The following is a 14,305-nucleotide window of genomic DNA, read 5'->3' as shown; positions in this document are numbered from 1 at the left end:
GTTAAATAGGAACAAATGAACATACAATATCCCCTCTTTTACATAGAAAAAAACTCAGACTAATTACGTAAAAAATACAAACGTTATCACAAAAATACATTTAATTCAGACCCCAATACACTCACAAAACGATTATCGGTTTTCAAAATATATTGTTAATAATTGAATGTTCAGATTTGACAGATAACAAGCGAAAAACTGTACTTTGTATGGCTCTTTAATGTAAATTAAAAAAAAGACTTAATATTTACGAAACCGTCACCGCACATACTTATATTACGCCGCTTAAAGATACAGAACCTGGCAAACAACCAACATTTTATATATTATGGAATTGAGAATCAAAACATCTGCCTTCGTAAAAAGATCTTCTATGAGGGTAACTTGATAATGATGGATTTTTTTTCCGCGGCCCGTCTTAAGGTAGTTGTCAAAGCTAGGGATGTAAGCTGTACAGTATTTGAATTTCACATTCACATAGAGAAGGATTGTCTGTATTACCTCACGTTCGTGTTATTTCAATAGTATCCCACTGTCTGTTTTATATTATAATGCACATAGACCAATTAAAGATACTGTATCATCCGTATCATCCTCGATACTCCATGGGTGCCGATCACATTCGATCTCTACACCCCTGGACTATCTCAAAGTAACAGGCAGCTCAGTGGAAAACATTTGACCAATCACAAGCCAGCAAAGATTTCCTTTGAAGACTACAGAGAGAGCGACGCCCAACGTATCGTTATACGGTTCTTTTGATGTGCATCAAAGTACTAAATTACCTGTTCTGTTCTGTTGCCTCGAATTTACTATGAGAAAGTCCAGGGGCGTAGGGATCAAAAGTGATCGGAACCCCTGGAGTATCGAGGATGTATCCATATTAAGTATGTCATTCGATAACAATCAGCTGTGACACGGCTTCGTTTAGACCGCATACGTAAATGTAATACGCCTAGAAATCAATTAATCAGAAAGTAAACGATGTTTAAATATTCCCTATCACAAATACAACACCTACCTATGAGATTTAATTACTGAAGCTATATATATATATATATATATACCCCGTAGGTTTCATACTGATAGATTAAAGAACTTTTTATACCGGCATTCTGATTAAAATCCTCATAGCGTAAGCGTGTTGAAGATATAAAGGTTTTTATTTAAGATTTTGTTTTCCAGTGCGATAATTAATATATAATTACACAGAGCGATTATCTTTAAATATTCCTATAGCTTATTCAGACAAAAAGTTAAAAACCATTACCGGAGGATAACTAAACAGATAACATTTATCATGTTATGGCACATTATAGTGAATATAACTATAGAGATTTAAAACTGTGTTACCTTTACAAATTTATAACGAGAGAATAGTATTTTGAAGTCACCACGTTCAGGAATTTCAAGTTAACGTTAATTTAGTAATTTGATGTAAAATGGCAGAATGACGGTAGTCGATCATCAAGGACCAGTTCTGGCGCCTGATGGAGGGTGGGGCTGGATGGTTACGTTTTCATCTTTTATGCTGAACATGATACTCGACGGTGTGTTTTTTACTTATGGAATATTCTTCCCGGAGTTCCTTAGATATTTTGGACAAAGTAATGGTAAAACACAGCTACTGCACTCTGTCCTTGTCGGAACTTGCCTTGTGTCTGGTAAGTTGAACATTTGTCTTCCATACTTTCGATAGGCCACAAATTTGTGTATGGATCAGACCAATTGACTGTCGTTCTTTGATTATCCTGCGATTTTGCATTGGCATATTTACAAATACAACTTATCCAAGAGAAATATAACTAAATCAAGAATTTCTGTCTAGCCAAACTGATCTGAAAACAGTGTCAATACAAACTGTACAACATTGTCGGAGTATGATTTATGGACATATCATTGGACAGAAACAATTGGATTGTACTGTAACAGTATAGTTTTCTGCCCTAGGTCCATTAGTCAGTGAATTGTACTGTAATAGTGTAGTTTTCTGTCCTAGGTCCATTAGTCAGTGAATTGTACTGTAACAGTATAGTTGTCTGTCCTAGGTCCATTAGTCAGTGTATTGTACTGTAATAGTGTAGTTTTCTGTCCTAGGTCCATTAGTCAGTGAATTGTACTGTAACTGTTTAGTTTACTGCTCTAGGTCCATTAGTCAGTGTATTGTACTGTAACAGTATAGTTTTCTGTCCTAGGTCCATTAGTCAGTGTATTGTACTGTAACAGTATAGTTTTCTGTCCTAGGTCCATTAGTCAGTGTATTGTACTGTAACAGTATAGTTTTCTGTCCTAGGTCCATTAGTCAGTGTATTATACTGTAACAGTATAGTTTTCTGCCCTAGGTCCATTAGTCAGTGTATTGTACTGTAACAGTATAGTTTTCTGCCCTAGGTCCATTGGCCAGTGTAGCGTACTGTAACAGTATAGTTTTCTGCCCTAGGTCCATTAGTCAAGTGTATTATACTGTAACAGTATAGTTTTCTGTCCTAAGTCGATTAGTCAGTGTATTATACTGTAACTGTATAGTTTTCTGCCCTACGTCCATTAGTCAGTGTATTGTACTGTAACAGTATAGTTTTCTGTCCCAAGTCGATTAGTCAGTGTATTATACTGTAACTGTATAGTTTTCTGCCCTAGGTCCATTAGTCAGTGAATTGTACTGTAATAGTGTAGTTTTCTGTCCTAGGTCCATTAGTCAGTGAATTGTACTGTAACAGTATAGTTGTCTGTCCTAGGTCCATTAGTCAGTGTATTGTACTGTAATAGTGTAGTTTTCTGTCCTAGGTCCATTAGTCAGTGTATTATACTGTAACTGTTTAGTTTACTGCTCTAGGTCCATTAGCCAGTGTAGCGTACTGTAACAGTATAGTTGTCTGTCCTAGGTCCATTAGTCAGTGTATTATACTGTAACAGTATAGTTTTCTGTCCTAGGTCCATTAGTCAGTGAATTGTACTGTAACAGTATAGTTTTCTGCCCTAGGTCCATTAGTCAGTGTATTGTACTGTAACAGTATAGTTTTCTGCCCTAGGTCCATTAGTCAGTGTATTGTACTGTAACAGTATAGTTTTCTGCCCTAGGTCCATTAGCCAGTGTAGCGTACTGTAACAGTATAGTTTTCTGCCCTAGGTCCATTAGTCAAGTGTATTATACTGTAACAGTATAGTTTTCTGTCCTAGGTCCATTAGTCAGTGTATTATACTGTAACAGTATAGTTTTCTGTCCTAGGTCCATTAGTCAGTGTATTGTACTGTAACAGTATAGTTTTCTGTCCTAGGTCCATTAGTCAGTGTATTATACTGTAACAGTATAGTTGTCTGTCCTAGGTCCATTAGTCAGTGTATTGTACTGTAACAGTATAGTATTCTGTCCTAGGTCCATTAGTCAGTGTATTGTACTGTAACAGTATAGTATTCTGTCCTAGGTCCATTAGTCAGTGTATTGTACTGTAACAGTATAGTTTTCTGTCCTAGGTCCATTAGTCAGTGTATTGTACTGTAACAGTATAGTTTTCTGTCGTAGGTTCATTAGTCAGTGATTTGTACTGTAATAGTGTAGTTTTCTGTCCTAGGTCCATTAGTCAGTGTATTGTACTGTAACAGTATAGTTTTCTGTCGTAGGTCCATTAGTCAGTGTATTGTACTGTAACAGTATAGTTTTCTGTCCTAGGTCCATTAGTCAGTGTATTGTACTGTAACAGTATAGTTTTCTGTCCTAGGTCCATTAGTCAGTGTATTGTACTGTAACAGTATAGTTTTCTGTCCTAGGTCCATTAGTCAGTGTATTGTACTGTAACAGTATAGTTTTCTGTCCTAGGTCCATTAGTCAGTGTATTGTACTGTAACAGTATAGTTTTCTGTCGTAGGTCCATTAGTCAGTGTATTGTACTGTAACAGTATAGTTTTCTGCCCTACGTCCATTAGTCAGTGTATTGTACTGTAACAGTATAGTTTTCTGTCCTAAGTCGATTAGTCAGTGTATTATACTGTAACTGTATAGTTTTCTGCCCTAGGTCCATTAGTCAGTGAATTGTACTGTAACAGTATAGTTGTCTGTCCTAGGTCCATTAGTCAGTGTCTTGTACTGTAACAGTATAGTTTTCTGTTCTAGGTCCATTAGTCAGTGTATTGTACTGTAACAGTATAGTTTTCTGCCCTAGGTCCATTAGTCAGTGTATTGTACTGTAACAGTATAGTTTTCTGCCCTAGGTCCATTAGTCAGTGTATTGAACTGTAACAATATAGTTGTCTGTCCTAGGTCCATTAGCCAGTGTATTGTACTGTAACAGTATAGTTGTCTGTTCTAGGTCCAATAGTCAGTGTATTGTACGGTAACAGTATAGTTTTCTGTCCTAGGTCCATTAGTCAGTGTATTGTACTGTAACAGTATAGTTTTCTGTCCTAGGTCCATTAGTCAGTGTATTGTACTGTAACAGTATAGTTTTCTGTCCTAGGTCCATTAGTCAGTGTATTGTACTGTAACAGTATAGTTTTCTGTCGTAGGTTCATTAGTCAGTGATTTGTACTGTAATAGTGTAGTTTTCTGTCCTAGGTCCATTAGTCAGTGTATTGTACTGTAACAGTATAGTTTTCTGTCGTAGGTCCATTAGTCAGTGTATTGTACTGTAACAGTATAGTTTTCTGCCCTACGTCCATTAGTCAGTGTATTGTACTGTAACAGTATAGTTTTCTGTCCTAAGTCGATTAGTCAGTGTATTATACTGTAACTGTATAGTTTTCTGCCCTAGGTCCATTAGTCAGTGAATTGTACTGTAACAGTATAGTTGTCTGTCCTAGGTCCATTAGTCAGTGTCTTGTACTGTAACAGTATAGTTTTCTGTTCTAGGTCCATTAGTCAGTGTATTGTACTGTAACAGTATAGTTTTCTGCCCTAGGTCCATTAGTCAGTGTATTGTACTGTAACAGTATAGTTTTCTGCCCTAGGTCCATTAGTCAGTGTATTGTACTGTAACAATATAGTTGTCTGTCCTAGGTCCATTAGCCAGTGTATTGTACTGTAACAGTATAGTTGTCTGTTCTAGGTCCAATAGTCAGTGTATTGTACTGTAACAGTATATTAGTTTTCTGTCCTAGGTCCATTAGTCAGTGTATTGTACTGTAACAGTATGTAGTATAGTCAGTTCTGTCTGTCTAGGTCCATTAGTCAGTGTATTGTACTGTAATACTGTAACTGTAACAGTATAGTTTTCTGTCGTAGGTCCATTAGTCAGTGTATTGTACTGTAACAGTATAGTTTTCTGCCCTAGGTCCATTAGTCAGTGTATTATACTGTAACTGTTTAGTTTTCTGTCATAGGTCCATTAGTCAGTGTATTATACTGTAACTGTTTAGTTTTCTGTCATAGGTCCATTAGTCAGTGTACTATACTGTAACAGTTTAGTTTTCTGTCCTACGTCCATTAGTCCGTGTATTATACTGTAATAGTATAGTTTTCTGTCGTAGGTCCATTAGTCAGTGTATTATACTGTAACTGTTTAGTTTTCTGTCCTACGTCCATTAGTCAGTGTATTGTACTGTAACAGTATAGTTTTCTGTCGTAGGTCCATTAGCCAGTGTCTTGGTGAGGAAGTTTGACAGTAGGAAGGTGGCGGCTACTGGGGCATTGACGGCTAGTATTGGATTCTTTCTGTCCTCCTTTGCACCCAATCTGGATGTGATGTTCGTCTGTTACGGCATCATGGGAGGTACATCATCATCTCTTATTGTGTTTTGTAATATCAGTGCGATGGGAAGAGGCTGTAGGTTGCATACTGTTTAGAACTAATATACGTATTCGGCCGACTATGCTCTCCGACCGGGCTCGAAATGATCCTTATGTGTGATAGTTCAGCACTGGAGAATCACTTGTGCAAAACTTTCTATGCCCTTTTAGATTCCCAATTATTTTATGCTTTTACCGGGTAGATGCATGCATAGTCCGCTACACCTGCCTACATTTTTAGGCTTTTTGAATTTTATATATTTGGCAATTTAAAAAAAGCCTAATAGTCCAGTAAAGATAGGGTGTTACCCCAAAATAATTACAACATTCTTTTTTCATTGTTTTTTTCATACAGAGCGGTTTTTTTACCCCCAAAAAATCAGAAACATAGGGATATTTGCATAATTTCTCAACGTTGAAGCCAAATATAAACTTAAATGGTTTTCATGTTATAATAGTAAACTAATGTATGACAAAAACGTTATAAGGACAGCACATATTGCCAAAGCAATTAGTTGAAATCAACACAGAGAAATAGTATGACAACATGAAAATTGCATAATTATGTCCTTGTAACAGCCAAATATGATTTTGCTGGATTGTTAAGGTAAGGAATTGGAATTATCCACAAAATAATTAATACTCATTTTGGCGGAATCTTTTTTAATAAAGCTTGTTGATTAAAGGCTTTAAAAGTAAAATATTTTACTTTCACTAGCTGAGATAACATGGTTGCTCAAAATTGGTCTTTTGGCCTTTTCCAATTATAATTGTAATTAATAATTAAAGTTGTAATTAATAATTATAATTGTAATTATAATTATAATATGTCTCTTTTATTCAAGAATTATTCAGTTAATACCGTCTCAAGTGTTTAGATAGTTATTAATTCAGTTTCTACGTAGGCTATTATCACCTAAAGAGACAATTATATTAAGATATCCCCAACTATGAAAGACGGTAGGTCGATCAAATCCTCATTTAGAGCTCAATTTGGCTGAACTTCTCTAATTGGCTAAGTCCTGAAATTGAAATATCAAAATTGTGGTTTTTTTTGTGACTAATCAGATTGCAAAATCCGTTCTTTATAAAGTGAGATTTAAATTTATTTTATCAAATATTTGAATAGGTCCATTTTTCATTTTTTCATAATAACCAGATGGGGTTACATAATTTTCAATGAAAAAAATAGAATAAAACAAATGTTCAATTTCAATATTATAGCTGAAAATCGTCACAGTTCTGATTTATTTACTGGCAAAATTTTACGACAAACAAATACAACACGTTCGAAAAATAGTATTGCAGATTTATCGACATAGAAATATTTTGGTTTTCAGCCAAATTTACGTGATAGGGAGCCTTTACTGCTATATAATATGTTCAAATTTATACCGTTGTTACAACAAATGATCAAAACAACAAGTACAAATATGCAAAAAAGGTATAACATATCTGGAAGCATTTTATTTTTTTATTTTCCTAAATATTAGCTACCAAACTGGGTGTTTTGCCCAAAATCTAGATATAAAAACACTTCAAATTGGCTCGATCACTCAACATGACAGGTTAATATCTAAGTTTTTTTTTCTAGCTAATGTATTATCGGTCATGCATTGGTATCAAAGACAAAGTAATCCTTTAAGATGTAAAACATAAACTGATATTGTTCAGGATAAGATTTTATAAATGTTTGCATCTAAAAAGAGCAAAGAATGATAATCCTGGCTAAATTCAAAAGGTTTTGAGTTGTTTTCATTCTTCTTTATTTTTTGGATTGACTGAAATTATTATATCATTTCAACTTATTTGTACTAACCTGAGGTTTGTCTTACGATATACCCGATTTCATATTTCGCGTATTGCAAAATTAGCAGACTTTAAAAGTGATAAAAATTGTGATTTCTTTATATTTTCTTATTTTTCTGGTGTTGAAAAACGACTTCCGATCATATTATTTTGGGTCTTTTGCCACTAAGACCCTCCAACCCAAAAAGCAGAAAACAAATTCTGATGCAATTACTTGGAGGTTAGGCCTCTATTTTCGTATTTTTACTTGATTAAAATAATATAGGCAGGTTTAGCTGTCTAATGCTAATATCTATTTTACCGCTCACACGACGTCATTTTCACAATCTGTAGAATTGCTGTTCATTTTCCCTTTGAAAAGTCCGCCATGCTATGTATATTAATATCAATATTTTATATGTCGCCCAGTAGGTAAGAGATATAAGACTAAATCAATATTATTCATATAAAGGTGTAAATATTCCTCTTCAAAGTTTTTACTTGGCTCCACTAGCAGTAATAATGGGCACCAATTGTAGCTCAAAAGATGACACCATCATCTGTCTTAAAGTATTTGGGCTACATTATTACAGCTATATTCACTTTAGCTCCCAATTAGATGTTATTCGATGCTTATGCTAACCGTTGGTATTTACGTGTATTAAGAAAACTTATTTATCCATCTCATAATTGTTTAATTTTTTTCAGATGAAGAACCAAATTTGATAATCAATTATTTAAATTGATAAAATATGTAATTTAGTTGTTTGCCTTTATGGAATAGCATATGGTTTAAACTAAGACATTTTTTATCAAATTTGCAAAATGACTCATCCTTTATTTGTTTTTTCCCCTTTGATCGTTCATATGTTACCATGACTTCGTATCTTTAGTAGTAAAGTGTACCATAGAAAATCAAATACATTGACCATACATGTTTATTGAGAGCATTATTTGTATTGTTGTATGTTTTTGTAATACTAGTAATGGTGGCAATGTAATGCATTTGGATTAATATTGTTTTTAGACATTACTTTAGTTCTGCCTTTAGTGTCTTATTGATATTACCTACGAGGTTTCATTCTACACAGAAAAAATTATTCCACATGTTTTGCTAGAATCATGTTTTGTTATATCAATTTTCAGGATATGGTATCGGAATATTCTATCTACCTGCCGTTATGTTTTGTTATATTACTTTTCAGGATTTGGTTTCGGGATGTTCTATCTACCTGCCGTTATGTTTTGTTATATTAATTTTCAGGATTTGGTTTCGGGATGTTCTATCTACCTGCCGTTATGTTTTGTTATATTAATTTTCAGGATTTGGTTTCGGGATGTTCTATCTACCTGCCGTTATGTTTTGTAATATTACTTTTTCAGGATTTGGTTTTGGGATGTTTCTATCTACATGTCGCTATGTTTTGTTATATCAATTTTCAGGATTTGGTTTTGGAATGTTCTATCTACCTGCCGTTATGTTTTGTTATATTAATTTTCAGGATTTGGTTTCGGGATGTTCTATCTACCTGCCATTGTAACCATCGGTGTGTATTTCGACTCACGGCGCGCCCTAGCGACAGGACTTGCTCTCTGTGGGTCCGGCGTGGGAGCGCTTGTTTTTGCGCCAATTACGAGGCTTCTTTTAGAAACGTACGGCTGGCGTGGATCGATGTGGATCGTCTCGGCCATAACTCTCAATGGAGTCATCTTCTCCACTACTTATAGGCCACTTAAAACAGAGAAAGAGATTAAAAATAACAAACATAATACATCAAATAATTATACTTCTAGGACCGATCACGACTCTGAAAGTTGTTGCAAACATTTTTGCTTGGCAATGACAGACATGTTCGACTTTTCTCTTCTGACGAGTCCCACCATGTTGCTGTACAGTACCTCGTGTCTCCTAGTCATGTTTGGTAAGTATCAGACCTTTAGTACGTTTATTGCAATATATTTACATTTGGTGTTGATATCGGAACTAATCACGACGTTGAAAGGTGTACGGAGCCTATTGTCTCCCGGTCATGTTTGGTATATTACATATAACAGACGTATAAACATTGTGACTTTGTTACAACTTGGCAGTTTAATCTGTGAATGAAGAGCTGCATTTACAAAATGGATTAGTTAAAAGGAAGAAAAACACATTGGCACCATGTAAAGGTCGAATAAACAGAGAATTAAATCCAGAACTAAAATGAACTAATTTGATAATTTTAAGACATTGTAAATCAGTCAGTCTTAAAATTAGCCAACTATAAGCAGATGGTGTGCTAATCAAACCGCCTTTCGTATGTAGTCCATTCCTCCCTTCCTCCACCCTTCCGTATTTTTTTTATTTTTTTTTTTGTTGTTGTTGCTATTTTTCATAATAAACTGAGATGGTTTTCTGAAATTACACTTTGCTTTTTTGGACTGGTTGAAACACAAGATAACAATTGTGACAAGTGTACGTGGCACCTGCCAATTTGAATTTTATACCGCCATTGACCGACATACATATATCTCATTCAATAGTTGGCGCCCAGATCCGTCTGGCTATCTTGTTTTATTCCACTTCTGTTACATTGTACATTACGTTTGTTCTACGATACACCATCTTTAAAATCTGTATGTTACAGGCTTTTTCATTCCATCGAACTTTCTTCCTGTTTATGCTACGGAAATCAACTTGTCCTCTGAAGATGGCGCAGTTCTAATTTTAGCCATGGGCATTTCAAACACAGTTGGACGGGTTGTGATGGGTTATATAACCGACCAATCATATGCGAACAGCTTGGTGATAAACAATATCGCTCTTCTGATTGGTGGACTAGCGACCTGTTCTGTGCCATTCTATACTTCATTCGGGATGCTTGTTACCTATGCTGTTGTGTTTGGTCTAGTCACGGGTGACGTATTCTGATAATTCAAGTTCGCTATTATTTTAGCAAGACAAGATTGTTCATAATTTCTGCTGATGTAAAATCGTAGATAGATCTTAATTTCATTCGAAGAATATTAATAATTTTGCGGTAAACTCAGCTATCTCGAACAGTTCTGATATTTTGACATTTTTGTCCGGAATCTAGCTCACGTTAAAACATCATTCGACTATAATCAAACCTGTCTATTACCGAGACATAGAAAAAGAGTATTTTATGAATTGGGCCAAGAAGAAAGTGGTCCTTTTAAGCAGGGTGGTGTTTATGCAGGTGGTCAGTGAGGCAGGTTTTCTATAAACAGCGTTCCTTGTAAAATTTATATTTTTTTCTTTTAGTTATTTATGTGTATAATGCCAATATTTAGTAGTTTTATTGGTTTGTATCTAGCATTGGTGAGGTTTAATACCAGAAATAGTTTAGTAATGAAGTTGTCAGGTGTTTTACCACTAGTCCCTTGTCTTTGGGGACCTCGTTAAATAAAAATCATCTTAGGGCAACCACCTGGAAGAGAAATATGTATGGAATTAACTAAGTTTGTTTTCTAAATGGACTCTTACGATTGAAATCCAATCTTAATCAAGAGATTCCTTGTTTTAAACAATTAGGATTAATCATTTTGTTCTGATTACGGTTACAGCTGCTTTCGCACTGCTTAGAAGTATACTGATGGCGGAGTTGCTGGGGGTACACCGACTCAACAGTTCGTTTGGACTACTCGGTCTAAGTATGGGGCTGTCCACGTTTGTGGGGTCGCCTATTGCAGGTATGTGTTTATAAAATGTATATGGGTCAAAGGAGTAATATCAACGATATGTTCCGGGCAACGCGAGATCCTTACAAACCGTGTGTCTGTAGGATACAAATTACTTCAAATAGTGACATTGAGACAACGTAGTACCTAGTCCTAACAGAGTATATATATTTTTTTTTAAATTGTCGAATTATCAAGGCGGTCTAATCATTTATCATGACACTAACACAATCAGACGATTAGATTCACAACAGAAAACACCAGAACACGCAGGAAATAAATAGAAGTTACACATCGAGTGGTTGTTGGATATGGAATTTATTCCACACGAGTGAGTTATTTTTTAAAAGTTACAGATGATGCGAGCTTTAGCTATTGTCTTTTGTTACTTTAAGAAATAACTTACGAGTATGGAATAAATTCTATATCCAACAACCACGAGTCGTGTGACCTGTTTCTACCACAATTTTATCCACTTTCAGCCGATAGAAATCTGATGAAGATAAAACAATGTGTGTTTGCCGAGATATGCATATTATAAGTAGACTAGTGGCATTTTCATCAGAAAAAAGGCACTAATTAATATTCAAAAGTCATATTTTGATAAAGAATCCATTCACATGTTGTTTTTTTTCTAAATGAAAACAACTTCATGAAATAAGATGAACACGATGAAATACATTTAATTTAATGTATTATTAAATTCAATTTTTCAAAAATACTTCAACAATATAACACTCATTGTCGGACTATATAAAAGCATGATCACGGCATGACTGGGCTGCCACTTCCCGCCAAATAATAATCAAGGTATTGTAATCAAGTTCAAGTCCGTTTCAGAATCGTTTATTCTACCAAACTCACCAGTAAGATCATTTTCCACCAAAACGAGTTACAGATTTTTATACCACACATAAACACGTAACGTTTTTGACACACGACCAGGTCACATACTGTACGTTTTACAACAGTAGCCTTGACGTCAATGCAAGTCGCGATCACAACATAGCATGACGTCACTCGATTATTGATGACGTTGACAAATGACGACTTAATGACGTGATACTGAGAAATAAGTAGTCCGGTCAAAATTCACCGTGCCAGCCAATCAGAATGCGTACAGAGTTTATAGCACGTGTAGTATAAACAAATTGTTAATCAACAGCTGCATCGTTTATTTGATACCCTGAGAGTTGAATAACACCGCCAATTGTGGTAGAAATCCTTTTATAAAACAGTAAAACGCAATCAACCGTTATGCGCTTCATTATATAGATATACATGATATATATCACTGGTACATGTAGATAATATAGGTATATGAATATACTCATAAACAATTTCATTAAAAATAAGGGCCACATTTCAGAAAGTAATAAAATGTAATTATGTAACATGTATAGATATATTGTCTGTTTTATATTCCGTCATGACTTGCATTTACACATAAGCAGACAACAGTCACGTAACAGACACGATACACAATAGGTGTTAGTGGTGTCATACACTGTTAATCAAACACGTGTACACAAGCCTGAGTACACGTGCACTATGAGTTTTATTTAAATGTAATATGTATCAGACAGATGAGTTTCGATTATACGATACTGCATTAAAGTATCCTTCCTAATAGAAATCAATATTGTAAACACGTTTATGCATAAACAAACTGTAACGTTATGACGTAGTGAAAACTGTGTTTTCTAATCGTCGACATTTTTGTGATAGAGATCTTAAACACATGTAAGCTGATGGCCTATAACAAAATGACTTTCACTTCCACAGATACGGTGACAGATCTAAACGTGTTCACCTTCAAACTAAATGAAAGACAAAAATCATCTCGACCCTGTTTTAACTTGCATTGTCAGCTTTTCAATTTATCTGTTAAAGTAGTAACGGCGCCATAACCAGATGATTAAATTCACAGTTATTATTCCATTTTATTTACTTTTCTTTAAAGAAAAATATCATATGTAATAAGTTTATTATCACAAATGATTTTTATTATGTTTTATGCTTTTGCAACTTGTGAATCTTTATCTTCATTTGTCGATTTTATAATAGTTATGCGTTAAATACCCGGTATATCATGCTAGTCCGATCCTCCCTGCATAAGTATCGGACTCACTTCACACCAATGTCATCTGTAACAGAATCTTGTTTGCCGTTTCAGGGGCGCTGGCGGACATCTATGGCAACTACAGAGTGGCATTTTATTTCAGTGGCATCTCTCTGGTACTAGGTGGCTTGATCTCAGTGCCACTCAGGTTTATCTCGAAACGGGAACACAGTAAAATAAAGGAATTTAACTTTGTTGATACATACAACAGTGATCAGAGAAAGAAAACAACAGATATTGAAATTGTTTATTTCAAGAAGACAATTACAATAAGCACAATATCAGAAAAGATTTGAACATTGAACGTCTGTTTTTATCAAATAATTTCCCAAATTTATCAGAGTTATTTCCCTTCGTAGCAATCTACTATAAACTTAATTCCAAAAATACTACAGGGATACATTGTATGTAAAAAAATATTTTATTTTAGTATTTTGATTAAAAAGTACTTAAGAATACGTGTATTAATTGGCCCTTGTACAACTTTTAACGCTTCCAATATATCACAAGGATGTGTGTATTATGCTGTTTTATTTTAATATCTGGTTAAAGTTAACACAAAATTTCATTAACAACAAAAGTTGATCTTGAAAAGTACTTTTAAAAGAATACCAACCTTTATCCAACCTTTACGCTTTTTTCAACAAAGACCTATCTCATTTTTCAGATATATTTAAGAGATTGTGAACTGTGGGTAAAATTATTTTTGGTGACACCAAATTATGCAATAAAATTACAAATCAACGGGAATTGCTTGGAGCATGACATGAGCTCCAGCTTCAATAAACATATTTGAAGAATCGATGGCTTCAGAAAAAATCCAGAGACAAATGCAAATATTATGAAAACACTAAAAGTCAAAACGATATCAAGGATGGTAACATCAAAATCTCTTCCCTCACAGAAATAAAAACAAATAAGAAGAAACACTCGCACACCTTTTACTTCAATATTCCAGCAAACATATCTATCTGCAAGAAAATTGCGAGAAAGCT

At 34.6% G+C, this 14,305-nt stretch overlaps 1 protein-coding gene across 1 annotated transcript; it reads left to right on the top strand.

Moving 5' to 3' along the window:
- Positions 1–1,131: 1,131 nt before the first annotated feature.
- On the top strand, positions 1,132–13,701 carry LOC138308260 (monocarboxylate transporter 12-like). The gene is made up of 6 exons (XM_069249256.1): positions 1,132–1,664; positions 5,559–5,702; positions 9,010–9,429; positions 10,135–10,404; positions 11,075–11,200; positions 13,365–13,701. The coding sequence occupies exons 1-6, from the start codon at positions 1,451–1,453 to the stop codon at positions 13,604–13,606; spliced, it is 1,416 nt and encodes a 471-aa protein (XP_069105357.1). The 5' UTR covers positions 1,132–1,450; the 3' UTR covers positions 13,607–13,701.
- The last annotated feature ends 604 nt before the right edge of the window (positions 13,702–14,305 follow it).

This window comes from Argopecten irradians, chromosome 14 (genome assembly GCF_041381155.1).
Source record: "Argopecten irradians isolate NY chromosome 14, Ai_NY, whole genome shotgun sequence".
NCBI lineage: Eukaryota > Metazoa > Mollusca > Bivalvia > Pectinida > Pectinidae > Argopecten > Argopecten irradians.
Note: the sequence above shows the minus strand (reverse complement) of the source record. Positions and strands in the feature narration are given on the sequence as shown.